Raw genomic sequence first — 16503 nt, 5'->3', positions numbered from 1 at the left:
TATAAATTAGTTTTATAAGATAGAATTTTAAGATTTTATTTATAAAAGAAATAAATACTCCCTTAGGTTGGTAAACTAAATAATTAAATATCATTTAACTTACAAAATACTTATGAAATAATTATAACTCATTAATACGAAAAAATTTATAATAAATTATATATATAATAAGTAAAATTTAAATATTAATAAAAATTATCAACTATCAAATAGACAGAAATTCAAAGAAGATGTGAAAATTAGATCGCATCAAAATTATTTGTTTCTTACTGCTTCACTATTTTTTTATAATTAGTCTTTTTTGTTGTTAATAATAATAATAATCCTTCTTATATAATAAAAAACTATATTTGATCTCATATCTAATTATTTTTTTTAATTTTTTTAATTTTAAGATTTGTGTATGTGATGACGATGATTTATATTACTACTATTTTTATAGGTAGTGATTTTGTCTTTCTATTTTTAGATATTATATAAAAATTCTCAACTGAATAATTAAACAAATAAATAAAATTCACTATCTTATCTACTATCATGGCAAATAATAAATTACATATTTTTTTATTTTATTCAAAATTTTGATGGTAAAAGACATATTACAATAAAAAATATAATATATTTATGAATTTATTAGTAATAAATATCTAAAAATAACATATTCAGTAATTAAATTTTGTTATTCTTATTATGTGTATATCTTTTATAATAAGTACTATTTGGACATTTGTATTTTCTTAACAATTATACAAAAATTTTGTTTGTATTGTTAATTAAAAATAATTAAAATTTATGATTAATTAATCATTTTTATATTTTTATGAAGGTATCAAGAGTGTTTAGTATACTAATTGTATTTTTCATGTGTTTTGTATTTTAATCAATATAATTATTTTATTAAAATATTAACCTATTTTATAATAGTTAATTTTACCTTTTCATAATAGTTAATTTAGGGCAATTTACATAAATAAAATAAATGGAAGAAAGTATTATGCAAATACAACATTCTGAAAAACCAAACGCAAATGCAACAAACTTAATTGTATGTAATCCGCGACATCCTAACGCGGTTTTTGATTACACGTAATCTGCTAGACCCTGTTGCGGATTATATTCAGAAGCTGCAAACACATAAACCGCTACATCCTGTAGTGGTTTATGAATAGATGGGCCCAAAGTGTATTCTGGAGACCCTGTAGCAGATTATGAAGGGAGTGAAACTTTGGAACAAATTCATGAATACCAGTATAATAGTAACAACCCATGATGAAAAACGTACAAAGTCATACAAATATACTCATCATAAGCAATAAGTCGTACAAATATACGAAGCCATAGAAAATATAATAGCCACCAGGCATTAACACTAACACAAAATAAATTACTATATAAGTCATACAAATATAATAGTCACAAGTCATTAACACTAACAGGAAATAAATAAGTCATAATTCATACAAATATAACGGTCAGAACTAACACAAGGGGCGCTACTGCTGGTCACCATCATCATCATGGTCATCCCCAAATGGACCAAGTAGGTGCGAGCCTGTGCCACATCGAGTCGGACGCCTAACTCTGGTTGCTCGCTGATCTCTGGGTGGAGCATCCTATAGACCCACTCCAAATGCAGATGGCGATATCCCTCCATGCCAAACCAAGGGTCGTATGGGCTTCCTGCGGGCTCATTAAGGTCGACCGGCAGCTGGGAGTCAGGAACCTGGGACGACACATCTGCTGGCTATGGCCTGTACTCCGGAGGCTCGAATGGACCCCTTGGGATCAGACTCTGGTATTGCTGAATGTCGTCACCCCGTGTGATCTTAGCAAAGTTCGCATAGAACTGTGACCCAGCCGGTTGATCGTCAAAATCCATGCTCAAAGTAGTGGTAGCAAAATCAGCAAACATTTGCGTGCTCTCGTCATGCAATACCTGGGAGCTAGATACGTGAGTAAAAGGTATACCACCCATACTAGCCTCCGCAGTGCCACCAGCCTGAGTGCCACGAGCAGCTCGTCGTCTAGCACTAGATCAACGCAGGCGATGATCTGGCTGGCCTCCGTCATCACCACCACCAAGCTGCTCCTCCTGCATCATGTCATCGAGCCAACGCCACTCCCGATCAGTGGCACGTGTACCAATGTGTTGTCTCCACTCCAAGTGTCTGTTATTGGGCATATCCGACACTGGAACTCTAACGGGCGCCTGCGACGACCCTCTGAGTACAGCATCCTCCGGAACCTCAACTGGCCTGAGATCTGCGAATGCAATCTCCGGTGATAGAATCCTATGTACAACACGGTACCACCAGTCTAGGAACTCAGCGGATGGACCAGGATTAGTCACTCTCTGGATACTCAACTCAAAGCGAACTTGCTCGTCCCAATGCTCATGCCATGTCCTATAGTAAAAGGGAAACCATCTATATCCACCCTTGCCGTCCTTACTATGAAGATACTCTATGTTCAGGGCTGGCTCAGGCAGATGTTGTACGCTTTCTAGCTGTGGGAAGACGCTATCTATTTGATGCCACTCAATCACTGCAAAGTATATCAGACTAGTGACCGCCTGCCATAACCAACTGTGCTCCTCAGTCAATATCTCCGTATGAATGACTGCAAGTACGCCCAGCAAACCATAAGGCTCCCACACAATCTGATAGTGAGGAGACCAGTCAGCATTGTAACAATGTATACAAATAAGTGGGGGAAGAACTAATAAAATATTGAAAACAAAAATAAATGACTTACATCTCGATCACCTAGTCGATCTAATGCCAGGCGATACTAAATAATCCTTTGTTCCTTCCCATCAGACGTGGGTAAATAAGTGGCCCATCTGAATGATAGAAATATCACATAAATTTGTAATTTCATATGTAGAACGTTAATAACTTATAATGGAGAATGAAAGACTACGTGTATTAACGAATACCTGGATGCCAATGGAAAAGAAAAAGCGTAAAATTCCTACGGCCTCATTGTGGGGAGCCGGCAAAAGATCCATGACTGTAGCAACTGTAGGGGCCTGGCCAAGTTGGTGATGTTTCTATTTGCCACCCTACACATGCTTCGGTACAACCATGCCAACGCAGCTGAGCCCTAGCTATAGGTGCCCATGTCGTCAAATCTCGCCACAAATGGCAACCACCAAAGGTGGACCCGATTACCACTCTTTTCCATGAGCAGCTTTGTCGACAAAAGCATAATAATATACGCACGTGCATATATGCGCATGGTCTCCTCGAAAGCATCAGCCAGTAACACTCTGAACCTTTCATGGAACCATGTGAAGTGGACCGTGTATAACTTTCTCTTATCCGGTGGAAGAAGCTTACCAAATAACTCTTGGAACCACTCTCATGTTAGTCTGGCCCCTCGATATGCAGGTGGAAGTTAGTCATGCATCCAAAAACAGGCTAGCCATCCACAGGCAGCCCCAGCTGATATGCCACATCCTGGAGCGTGATAGTACACTCTTCGAACGGCATATGGAAAGTGTGGGTCTCAGGCCGCTACCTCTCGATGAATGCACTGACCAGAGGCTCATCCAACCAGAACCAATGCGTGTTCAGCCTAGCCAGGTGGTACAACCCATCCCTCTCCAAGTAAGGTATGATCTTATCATGTAATGGCATATTCTGTTGCCTGCGAACGTTATAAATATATTGGGTTGGCTGCATATTCAGAAATAAAGAACACCTGATTAATTTCTAACACTGACATCACCAAACCATAATTTATGTTCCAAGACATAAACTACCTAATTTTTAAAATTACAAATTTACCATCTACAATTTAAATTTTAATTTTAAATTTTAAATTTTAATTTTCAAAACCTAAACTAAACTAAGGTTCTATTTTCCTAATTAATAAATAACTTCCTTAAGATTAAATAAAATATGCAAATATATCATCCAATTGAAAGATAATAAAGAGACTTACCTCTTCATTGATGGTTTCGGCTACGTGAGCAACGCCGTTGAGCCGGTACAACCGCCTTTCATCTTCCATGGTTCTGCTTAATGAAACTGCTCCAAGAAACTCACCCTAAACCCACCCTTTTTTCTCTGCCTTCTCTCTACTTTCTCTCTTTAAGTCCCTATATCAACACTCATGAAATGAAATTCGCTACACCCTCACGCGATTTTTATAGTGAGTCACTCCCTTCATAATCTGCTACAGGATCTCGCGGAATACACTTTGGGCCCATCTGTTCATAAACCGCTACATTATGTGTTTGTAGCTTCTGAACGTAATCCGCGACAGGATCTAACGGATTACGTGTAATCAGAAATCGCGTTATGATGTCGCGGATTACATATAATTAGGTTTGTTGCATTTGCATCTGGTTTTTCAAAATGTTGTATTTGCGTAACACTTTCTCCCATTTATTTTATTTATGTAAGTTGCCCGTTAATTTATCTATTTTTTAAAATTTAGTTACAATGTATTTTAAAAGTTACCAAAAAATTATTAATTGAATTAAATATCAATATAGCAAAAGAGATTAATGATTTAATTTTTTGTATACTAAATAAATTAATTCTTTTAACAAATATATATTAATCTTTTTATAAAAAAAATTATACATAAATATAATAAAATAAATTAAGTACATGATTTATGCGTAGCATAAGTTATACACTAGAGGCTAATAATATAAATAAATGTCATTTGGTTAGTATTTATTGTTTGTATGTTTAGAATATAAATTATTTTTATTAAAGTTTTATTATGTTTTTTGGATTGTATACCAGTAATATATTTAAATACAAATATAATAGTTTTTATATTTAAGTAGAATCTTTTAATATGAGCTAGAAAAATAATAAAAAATTTTTTACTCTCTATAAATATAGAATAAAATAATTTTATACATTGTATAATAAATTTGTATATACAAAAAATTTTTTAAATAAAAAATAATAACTATTAGTATCAATAAATAGGTATCAATAAATTTTATAATGGAATAATTTTTGGCTCAGACATAGTTTGAATTTTACACTAATTTTTTTAACAACTAAAAAAATAAAATATGATCTCTCACTATTAATATTATAATAAAACCTATAAAAATATAAAAAAATAATAAAAACTTAGAAATCACAGTTTAATTTACTCCTTCAATTATTTTTAACAATTTAAAAAATTCATTCCCTACCGATTGTACCAAACACCACTGAGTAGCTAAGCTAGCCAGTTAACTTACATAGCAGCTATGGCAAAGATGCAAATAATTCCGGACCTATATATCATTCTTATCTTCAACTTATTTATCGGATAATCAATCAATCAATCTCCTATATATTTTAATTTAAGTCTTCATTGCGCTCAGTTAGTTAGTTAGTTACTTTTGCTTTCACCTTCACGAGAATGGCAAATTATTAGTTGCAAAAGATAGCCATGCATGCATGTCTATCTGAAAGACGTATAATACACAATATCAAGTTTTATTTACAACTCATCGGATAAATATATTCTTCTTACCTACTTTTATTTATTTATTTGTTTTTTTTTTTTTGGACTTTAGATAAAAGTAGTCTGTTTTGGTATCTTGTTATTCTCTTTATTTCAATATTTCATACCTAACTTGGCTTTTTTTTTTTTTTTTTGGCGATGCGACAGGCAAAAATTCACTTCTCTCTTTTGGACACTCCATATGTATCCACTTTTATTTCTCACTCATACTGTTCAAGCATCTATGATGCGTATTTTCACCTTGTTTTGCAAATCCAAATTTTAGGATGAATTTGGCCGAGGTGTCAATAGCTACAAAAGGAATAGATAGATGATAATGTATATAGAGAAAGATATATGAATTCATGAGTTTGACAAAAATATGGCATAAATTGATTTTATTTTATTTTTTTCACAAGATATAATTATACTACACGTGGGACTTTTGCATATCCATGGGTCCCAAAAGCCTTATGGACGCCGAGCGACAAAAATATTTATATATCTAATTATTAGTTTTTATTTTATTTTATTAAAAAGGTACTTAAATACAATACTGGATTACTGGTAATAAAAGGATTTTCTTTCTATTATATTTGTTTTTGTATTTTTTATACAAATATCATGATATGATGGATCAGAGCTTTTTCGAGTGGACTTAGACATCAGGTCTAAATATACTTAGGTGTGGGTTCTTACTTAAGTGCCAATATAGCGATTTATCCAATATTTTTATTTAGACGATGGTGAAAGTACTTGTAAAGCATTACAATCCTAAAGTTAGCAAAAATTTTAATTACAGATTTAAGTAAAATATAATATAGCAATTTTTATGTAAGAGTACTATTTGTATATAATTACTTTATAGTGCGGACCGTGAGAACGGTATTAAATCGAGGCAAACTCTGAATACTAAATATGACATCAAAATAATAAGGATCAAGGTCGGTCAGTTAAGGATGTAGAGACAGCCAGAAAATTTATCTAAAAAGCAGCCACCCTTAAAAGAGTGCGTAATAATTCACTGATCGAGCGTTTTTGCGCCGAAGATGAACGGGACTAAGTAATCTGCTAAAACCGTAGAATGTAAAAATAAATCGGTAGGGAGCGTTCCGCCTTAGAGAAATATGATAAAAAATTAATATAAATAATTAATTATAATTACTATAATTACTCAAATTAAATAATTAATATAATTGATTAGTTATAATTAATATGATCACATAAAATATTAAATAGTCACAAAAAGATATTAAATAATTTGATACTAATCTTAATCAAATAAAATAAATAAATAATGCATTAAATAAATCAAATAAAATAAATCAAAAGATACCTTTAAAAATATTATTTCATGTCAGCTATAATTTTAATAAAAAAAGCCCCGATTTTAATATTTCATAATAGATAGATAACAAATTTGAAGGGATTTGAGTCTGGCTATAATTTAAATTCATGAGATTTACAAATCAATTAATTCAATTTATATTTTGTATCCATCCATCCAAACAAAGTAATTAATTGATTTTAAAATGAAATCAATTTCAATTTTGTTTTGTCCTATAAACATACCATAAGTAGTAATAATAATAAAATATCACATACAATTTAGATGAGTCAATGTAAGTATGAAATCACAAACAATAATAACATGTACAAATTGAACAATATTCGATTTTTGTAGACATTTATATTTATATTATATTACACAACATATACGTGAATAATAACTACGTGCTTAGACTAATTAAGAACTAAAAGATACAAAGTAGCATAAAAAGGAATGATATATATTAAGAAATAAGAATACACAAAAAAACTAAAGAAACAATAGTGTTACCAAATTAAAATGATCCTATCGATCTCTAGGTAGCTAGCTGTGACCAGGTAATTGACTTAGATCGATCTCGTCATTATAAATTGAAGAATGGTAATTGGTTCTCATCAAACACTACACTACTGAATCTTAAAAAATGGGCGGCAGCAGCAGAGTTCAAAATGCAGTAGTTGTTGTAACGGCGGTGTTGGTGGTGTTGGGAATGAATGTTGATGGGTTCAGCACGGAACTGATTCCCCGGCATTCTCCCGCGTCCCCGTTTTACAACCCATCAAGAAGCCAGTACGAGCATTTGCAGGATGCAATCGAGCGATCACGGAAGCGAGTGAACCATTTCGAGAACAAACTAGAGGCCCCGCTGAGTCCGGGCGGTATAGAGTATCTGATGCGGATATCCATTGGAACTCCGCCGGTGGAGTTTGTGGCAATAGCAGACACTGGGAGTGATCTAACATGGACTCAGTGCCTGCCATGCACACAATGCTACAAGCAAAACTTCCCCATCTACGATCCCCGCCGTTCGTCCTCTTACAAGACCATCTCATGCAAGGCTGACGTGTGTTTCGATCTACAATCCATAAGCTCAGGCTGTGACCGAAACAACAGCACATGTGAGTATCTTTATGGATATGCCGACAATTCCCGGACCCAGGGAACGCTATCCACTGAAAGTATTACCATCGGCGGAACAGTGATTCGCAACAATATATTCGGATGTTCACATCTAAGCACGGGGACTTTTCCGAGCACAGCGAGCGGCATCATAGGGCTTGGTGCTGGCAAACTTTCCTTGGTTTCTCAGTTAGGTGAGTCTGGGAGAAAATTCTCCTATTGTCTAGCACCATATTCTTCTAAATCCACCACCAGGATAAGCTTCGGTTCCGATGCCCTTCTTTCTGGTGTCTCAACTCCTATTCAGAGTGATCCTGCCTTCGACGCCTTCTACTTTCTCTCTCTTGAATCCCTCAGCGTTGGCAGCAAGACAATCCCACTCCCGTCATCAAACGGTGTAATTCGAGGAGGAGGGGGGAATATCGTCATTGATTCTGGCACAACGGTCACATTCCTACCACAAGAGACACTTCTTCGATTGGTTTCGGCTTTGGAAGAAGCCATAAGGGTTCCCAAGACGACTGACCCTACCAGTACATTCAGCCTTTGTTACAGGGTTGAGGGGGAGAGTGAATTTCCGAATGTGACTGCAGATTTCAAGGGGGCTCGAGTGGTGCTACGCCCAGTGAATACCTTCGTAGAGGTTGCAGATGGTGTGGTGTGCTTGGCAGTTTTGCCAACACAACGAGTATCTGTTTTTGGGAACATTGCTCAGACCAACTTCTTAGTGGGATATGATCTAGATGCTCGCGCTGTCACTTTTAAGCCTACCGATTGTACCAAAGCCAATTAAGTTCCGATCCATGCCTATACATATATAATACGTATCCTTTATATTTTTTAACAACTTCATGTATATCGAATAATCCATCTGCTATATATATTATTCATCTTAGTTAAGTCTTAATGATTATTCAAGAATACATGCATGACACCGTGGTAATAATCCTATTTTATTTATTCAGATGCATTATAATTTTTTCAATGGTAATGGTGAAGACAGAATTCGAATGCACAATTCTCTTCCTCCTCATAATTACTTCTCATGCTGTAGTAGTTTTTATTATTCAGTGTAAAGAGCTTCTACAACTACAATATAAGTTAAATAAGTTAATTTCTTTTTCTTATTTTTTAATTTAAAATTTAAATAATTAGGGTAATAATTATTCTATTTATAACGGATTTATTTTTTAACTAGTTAATTGAACGGAGGTATGTAGTTTCACTTTTAGTTGATTTTCTAACAAAATTCTTTTATTTTATATGAAGTTATTAAGTGTTATATATATACGAAGATATATTTAATCTAATAAATATTACAAATAATAACATAACATGAAATCATTATAATTTAACCATTGCGTATTTAATCTAACGAATATCGTGAGTTGTAAAAAAGTATTAAATAGTATTACAATTCTTACTTAAGAAAAGAAAAAAAAGGCAAAAAAAGGTTATAATAGTATCAAATAAATATATCCAATATTTTACCTTTGTATATTTATAATCCTGAATAATTTATTACATATATATTCATATAATACTAGAATTTTCGAAATAAGCCTTAATTTACATATATGTGTCACTTTTCACCGTGTGGATTTAATATTAAAAAGATTAATAGTAATACAAAAAATATAGTAATAATATATATATGTAGTACTATATAATAATACATGTGTTTATTTTATTTGTAATTATACCATTATATTATAACTTATTAATCTTTATTAATCATATATAAATATGTAATATAAATTTATATCTTTTTAATAATTATTATTAAAAAATATTTATATAAAATAATAAAATATGAATAATATTAATTAATTAGAAACTTAATTAATTCATTCTTCTAATTGTTTTCCTAATACTTAAATAAGTAAGAATTTAAATATATGTTACTTTTTAAAAATATTGAAAAGATAAAAAAAATTTAAAAAATTAAGATACTTATAAAGACGAATTAAATTTTTAATTATTTTTATATAAATTAAATAAATTAATAAAAATAAACTCAAATAATACTAACAAAAATATAGATTGAATAGATATTTTCCGCAGATAGTACATATACATTAACAATCAATAGTTGTTATGATTCAGTCAACTAGAGAAAAGAGTTAAAAATAAGTGTATTTAAGAGTAATAGATGAGAGCAAATATGTGCGTAATATATGGGATAAATACGCACCTCCAATTATTTTTACGTGAAATTGATAGTCAAAGTTTAATAGATAAAATTTAATAAAATATATTAAATTTATATCAAATTATTTAATAATTTTTAACTAACAATTTTATATAAAAACAATTGCATTGCATATGAGTAGTATTTTGTCAATTTTTAGTAAATCAATAGATATCTAATGATCTGAAAGTGAAACCTACTTCTATTTGTAGATATTAATTTCTAAAAGTGCATCAAAACGTTTTCGATTAGACGAAAATTGAGAATGAAATTAAATTAAAATTGATAAGTTAAAGAAAGAAATAAAAAGATAAAATTTTCAAAGAGAAAACGTACTGAAAATAGAAAAAGACTTGTGTTAAAATTAAAGAAAAATAGTAGAATGCCTTCCACTGGGTCAAAGGACTTTGACATGAAAATTTAAAATGCAAAAATTAGTAAATCGGATAAAGAAGATAAAAAAAACTTGAAAGATAAATTTACTTGAAAAAATAAAGTTTACAAATAAATAAATTGAAAGAGTAGAAGAAAACATGGAAGGAACCCTGCAGAAAAGTTTACTCGTTTGTAGACTCAGGAATTTCCTAGTATGTAAGCGTGCTTGAGTGTTTTTTTGAGTACGAAGTTCCAACCCTTACTCCTTAAGACTTCCTAGTATTTATAATGTATTTTAAATAACTGACAATTAATTACAATAAATTACAAGATTACAGTCTTGAATACATTCTCCTTAGTAACCGTTCCCGCCGTTTAATTATGAACGTTTCCCATGATTTTCTCGCATGATGGGGGCCTTTAACTTCTCCATTACCATAACTACTTGAATCACTTATTCGAATAACCTATTCGATTATTTGACTCGAGTACCCTGTTCAATTAAGCTTACTCGATTTATTTAAAGGGTTTCGAAATCGAACCCACCTTGAGAACCTCCGCCTAAGGCTTGCGCGTGTGACTTTCCGAAAACTATTTATGTTTTCGACCGCTTTACCACTTCGAACCATTCACCTTCATCGAAAATATTTTTTCGATCAACAAATTGCCCCCTTAGATTAATGTGTTTACCTTCGATAAAATTATTGGAAGATAAAATACTTAATCCAAATTCAAACTTCAGTTTTTAAATCAGTAATAATTATCATTTAACTTCCCATTAATACTGACCCACTCAACACGTTTTTCGAGACTCACGCTTTCTCTTTCTTCCACTTCATTTTCCTAGCGAAGTTACCTCTATTCGCATTTCTTCTACAGTAACGACTACAGTAATACTTTAAATTCATCAATTTCACCTTTGTTCAAATTTCCCTGAACTCATTGCTTTCTAAATCCCTCTTACATCAAACCTCCTTATAGAATCTTCAACCTTTTGCTTCTTTTTTTCTATACTCTACAATGGCCGCTTCCTCTTCTCATGCTACTGCTCAAGACAAGGGTAAAGGCCATGTAGAAGCACCGCCAGCTCCACCATCCCTCCGCATATTGAACTAAGTCAACGATAAAGTCATTGGCAATCCTCAACTGCAAATTAATGATACCAGAATCTTAATCCCCTTCACAGTAGGTGAAGACACTGATTGTTTTCTCGGACCAATTGAATCCCTAGAGAGGGCCAACAAAAAACTTCCTTTCTTCCCCAATGCTGAAGGGGAAGATTTGTTGATTAACTAGGCTTTTAACATCTCCCAGTTCATCAATCAAAAACCTTTCAAGAATAATCCAAAGATTAACCCTCAAGGATTCGATTTCACAGCCTGGTACCAACGTCTTGAACCCACAAAGAATGCTGAATACAGGAACTACTAAGACTCTCTCATTTCTCACTTACAACACTCCCTTGGATGATTGGAGCCATGACTTGTTTTTGGAGTAGAACAACCAACAACTTCCACCTTCCTTGTGGAATGATTGGAATGTCCCTTTTGAATGTAGTCGCTATTACAGGACTCCCAATAAACCCTCCAGAGTGTGTCCCTAACATGCAGCCTGAGCACCAGTACATGTTACCTTATCCAATTCTTACAGTGACTTCATTGCTAACAACATGGGTGAAGAAGGCACTGACATTATAGATGATGAACATGTAGTTTTTTTTCTATTGGCTGAACGCAGTCCTTTTTATTCCTGAAGCATCCAGATGTCAAAGCTCTTTCTACCCTTAGCTGCTCCACTTCACGAAAAAAAAGTTCTTAACTTGGCCAAACTTCTTCTAGGGCATGTTTTTGAAGAACTTAGTCACTTCGTTCATTGTCTATGAGACAATAGTATAATCAATATAGGTGGCCCTCTTTGGCTTCTCCAAGTATGGCTCAATGCCATTTTCGAAAAATTTATGACGAAACCTGGAAGTGGTGGTACCGATAAATAGCACATCAAAGGTTTTTGATTAGCTGATTACAAACCCAACTTCCCAAATACACAATCAGATGAGGACCGATTCTGGGCTGTTTTTTCTCTCCTCCATTCCTGTAAAGATTTTGACAATGAAGATCTAGATTTTGCCCCTTTTCTGCGTCAAAATCGTGGCCCTGCGTGGCTTGATCGCTTACTCTTCCCACATGATATAGAAGAAAGTGAACTGGCTAATCGAAGCTGGGCAAATCTATTGGTTGTTCAAGTAATTCCTATAGGGTTACCCCAGCACAAAAAGAAAAAGCTCAAGGTGACCTTATATGCCCCTCATTTTACAGCCAGGCAACTGGGATTTTCACAGGCCATTCCAGTCCCTTTTTCTCGGAACAACAAGCCACTTTGCCAGGTTACTTTATATTCTCAACGTGACTTCGATTTCCTCATCGCAACAAATCACCAACACAAGGACCATTTCAATTTCCTTGCTTACGATCGTAGCTCATATATTACTAAGTCTTGTCTCGAATGGTAGACTAACTACTACTCTAGGTACAATCGTACTTTAGAGGCAATTCAGCAATCTGCCATTCAAACAGACCCTGCTGTTGAGGGTTCTTCCAAAATATTACAAAAAAGAAAAACTGATGCTACAGCCTCTTCTCGACAACCACCACACAAAAGTCGAAGGACTCCTACCAAGACATCCATAAAGGTAACCATTATCACTTACTATCTTACTTATAACCATATACTTTAAACTAACTTCTTTTGATAATCAAATCTCTATATTAACTCTTAATTTCTTCACCAGTTACGCTTATAGCCGTCAAGTAAAAGTTCTGATGGGAGTGAACAGAACATTCGAAATATCTTTGCTGCTTCTCCCCAATCAGAGGATACAGCTGACTCAGATCCTGGCCTTCAATTAGTTCAAAAACCGAGACATATCCTGGTAATGCAATCGTCTCTATATGTGTTTTATTTAAGTTAAAACAAATTTTAACTTATGATTGTGTACCTTTTATATTCAGCCTACCACTGCTGCATATTCAATTGTATCTCCTGCGGTACCTGATCAGCCACCTCAACAACTACAACTTGATCCGGGACATTCCACGTCTCATGACTCGATTCAAGTCACAGGATCCACTCAGCCATTTCAAACTGTGTTTCCACCTTCCCATGCAACACAAATGGTTGATCTGACACTGGATCCTTTGCAGCATTCTCCAATAGATACTCAGATACTTGAGTTGAACTCACCAAACAACCAGGATGCAATTTCTGCTGAGGACCGAGTAGCTCCAGACTCTGATTCTATCTCTCGAGTTACTAAGACAACAAATTCAGACTCACCTCGATCTAAAGTCTTGGAAACTCCTCAAGGGCTCTCCAGCCCTCCTCAACAGGCTGAATTCCAAATTCCTCCTGGATCAGAATCTGGAAATTCAGGAGCTTCTACCACACCTACTAGTGCCACATTGGCCAACTTGATTTCTGTTTTAAATCGAATTATTCAAAAGGTCGAAGTTCCTGTTCCTGCTCCAACACTCCCTAGACCTACCTCATTTGGTCCGTTATTCGAGTTGGATGCTAACACTCGAGAGCAACTCCGATCACTTCTCAAACTCTTGGATCATCCTTCTGCTGCATGGATCAAGGAAACCCCCTCAACCAACTTTTATCTGATTTTCTGAATTCTACATTTGACTTCCCGGTTTCTACCCCTTATTCTGCCATAGTCCAACAATTCAAAGAGCTTGCCAATCATAGTGTAGCCTCCCAATATCAACTTCAGGAAATCGAAAACGAAGATGCTAAAATCAAAACTGAAATAAATAAATGTGCTTCTGCTTTTCAACCGAAAAAAGCTTCTCGTAAAGAATTTGACCTAAGGATTACCCATGCCATTTCTGTCCAAGCCTTTTATGATAAGGAAGAAATGAAACTTGAAGCAGAACTAACCCAAATTAATGAAGAGCTTGCCAACGTGCGTGAAAGACGGGCCGAGATAGGTGCTCCTCTGACTATTGCCCAGCAAGAGCAACATCATATCATTCAAGAAATTGTTTCTATTGAGACCAAACAAGAAGAATACAAGAAACAATTCGAGCAGGTCCAATTTGACAAATTCAAGCATATTGAAGAACTCTCTAACTTTAGACAATAAAAGGGCAAAGCTTCATTCAGAGTTGCCAAAACTCCTGGCACCTTGAAGTTCTTCTTTTTCGTCTTTATGTAATAGTTTTTATTTCTCCGGACTTATGCATGCTTAACTTTAATTTAGCCAACAGTAATATTGTTTCAAATATTTTCCATTGATCGAGTTAACTATTTTTCCTGACTCAATATCCTTAATCCGATAAGCATTTCCAGAATATGTCCCTATCACTTGAAAATGACCTTCCCAAGCATGGGACCATTTGCCAAGAAATTTCAATTTCTTTTCCATTGGCAAAATAACTTTCAAAACTAACTCGCCCATACTAAAAGATTTTTCCTTGATTCGACGATTATAACTTCAAGCAATACTCTCTTTCTGTCAAATTATATTCTCAAGTGCCAATATTCTCTCCGAATATAATTCATTTAATTCATCAAACATCGCATTCCAATAATCATCAACTGGTAGGTTACTTTGCTTTGACACCCTCAAAGTATTTAAATTAATTTCTAATGGCAACACCACTCATGGCCACAAACTAATTTATAAGGTGAAGTACCCATTGACCCTCTCGGTGAATTTCGATAAGCCCATAATACCTTGCTTAAAGTCTCATGCCATGTTCGAGACTTATTTCTGATATGTTTTTTTTATCAAACTTATCAGGATCTTATTTGCTGTCTCTACTTGTCCATTAGCCTGCGCATAATAAGGAGTCGAGGTAACCATATTGATATTCCTCGAGGCTGCAAAATTTTTAATTCGTTGACTAGTAAACATAGTTCCTTGATCAGTACTTAACATTTGAGGAATTCCAAATCGATGTATAATATGCTCCTCAATAAAGTTTATTATTTCACCTTGACCAACTTCTATTAGGGGAACTGCCTCCACCCATTTTGTGAAATAATCAATTGCTACCAAGATAAACTTGTGCTGTTTTGATGAAGGAGGATGAATCAAACCAATCAAATCTAAAGCGCAACCTCTAAATGGCCATGGTTTTATTATCGAATACAACTCAGATGTTGGGATCTGTTGTATCGAACCATGTTTTTGACATTCTTGACATGCCTTTGCATAATCGATACAATCTTTTATCATAGATGGCCAATACACATGATTGCGGTATAACACCCATTTCATCTTTTTTCCAGCTTGATGGGCACCACATATCCCATTATGAACTTCGCCCAAAGCGATGTTTTGATCATCTTGGCCCAAACATCTCAACAAACTCCCATCGATCCCTTTCTTATATAATTCATCAGCCATTATAACAAAATTCATTGCCTATAACTCTATTTTCCTTTCGGCTGACACATTGGAATTTTTTAAATACTGAGCAATAGGCTTTCTCCAATCAGTATCCTCCCATTCAATTATGTAAAAAACTTCTCTTTCATTTGCAGGCACTGAAATTTGACGAATACTAGATAATTTCTTAATAGTTTCTGGATTGACTTTATATCTCGAAGCAATTTAGGTTAATTCATTCACAATTTCGTTACCAATTCTAGGGATATGAACCAAAGATAATTTTCGAAAAGAAGTTAACAACTCCCAAGCAGTTATTAAATATTTCTGTAATGTCTCATTATTACACTTAAACTCTTTTGATAACTGCTTTAAAACCAACTGCGAGTCCCCTAATATTTGAATTTCCAAAGCTCCTTTCCTAATTAAAATTTCAAGACCCAAAATCAGAGCTTCATATTTGGCCACATTATTGGAACATGATATTTTAACTCGAACAAAAATTATGATGGAATACCTTCTGGCGAAATAATAAGGATTCCAACCCCTGCACCATTCTTATGCTTCGATCCATCAAAATATAATTTCCAATAACTGACTTCTACATCGATAATATTTGCTCCC

General features: G+C 34.0%; 1 protein-coding gene across 1 annotated transcript; it reads left to right on the top strand.

Annotated features, from left to right (window-relative positions):
- Positions 1 to 7439: 7439 nt before the first annotated feature.
- LOC112695608 (aspartic proteinase CDR1-like) lies at positions 7440 to 8708 on the top strand. The gene has a single exon (XM_025748041.2). It carries the CDS (start codon positions 7440 to 7442, stop codon positions 8706 to 8708), a length of 1269 nt encoding a protein of 422 aa, XP_025603826.1.
- The last annotated feature ends 7795 nt before the right edge of the window (positions 8709 to 16503 follow it).

Source organism: Arachis hypogaea, chromosome 1, assembly GCF_003086295.3.
Source record: "Arachis hypogaea cultivar Tifrunner chromosome 1, arahy.Tifrunner.gnm2.J5K5, whole genome shotgun sequence".
NCBI lineage: Eukaryota > Viridiplantae > Streptophyta > Magnoliopsida > Fabales > Fabaceae > Arachis > Arachis hypogaea.
The sequence above is the reverse complement of the archived record's forward strand: the minus strand, read 5'-3'. Positions and strand labels throughout refer to the sequence as shown.

Excerpts from the sequence above, each read along its gene's own strand:
- LOC112695608 (XM_025748041.2), top strand. The coding sequence starts at position 7,440 with ATGGGCGGCAGCAGCAGAGTTCAAAATGCAGTAGTTGTTGTAACGGCG.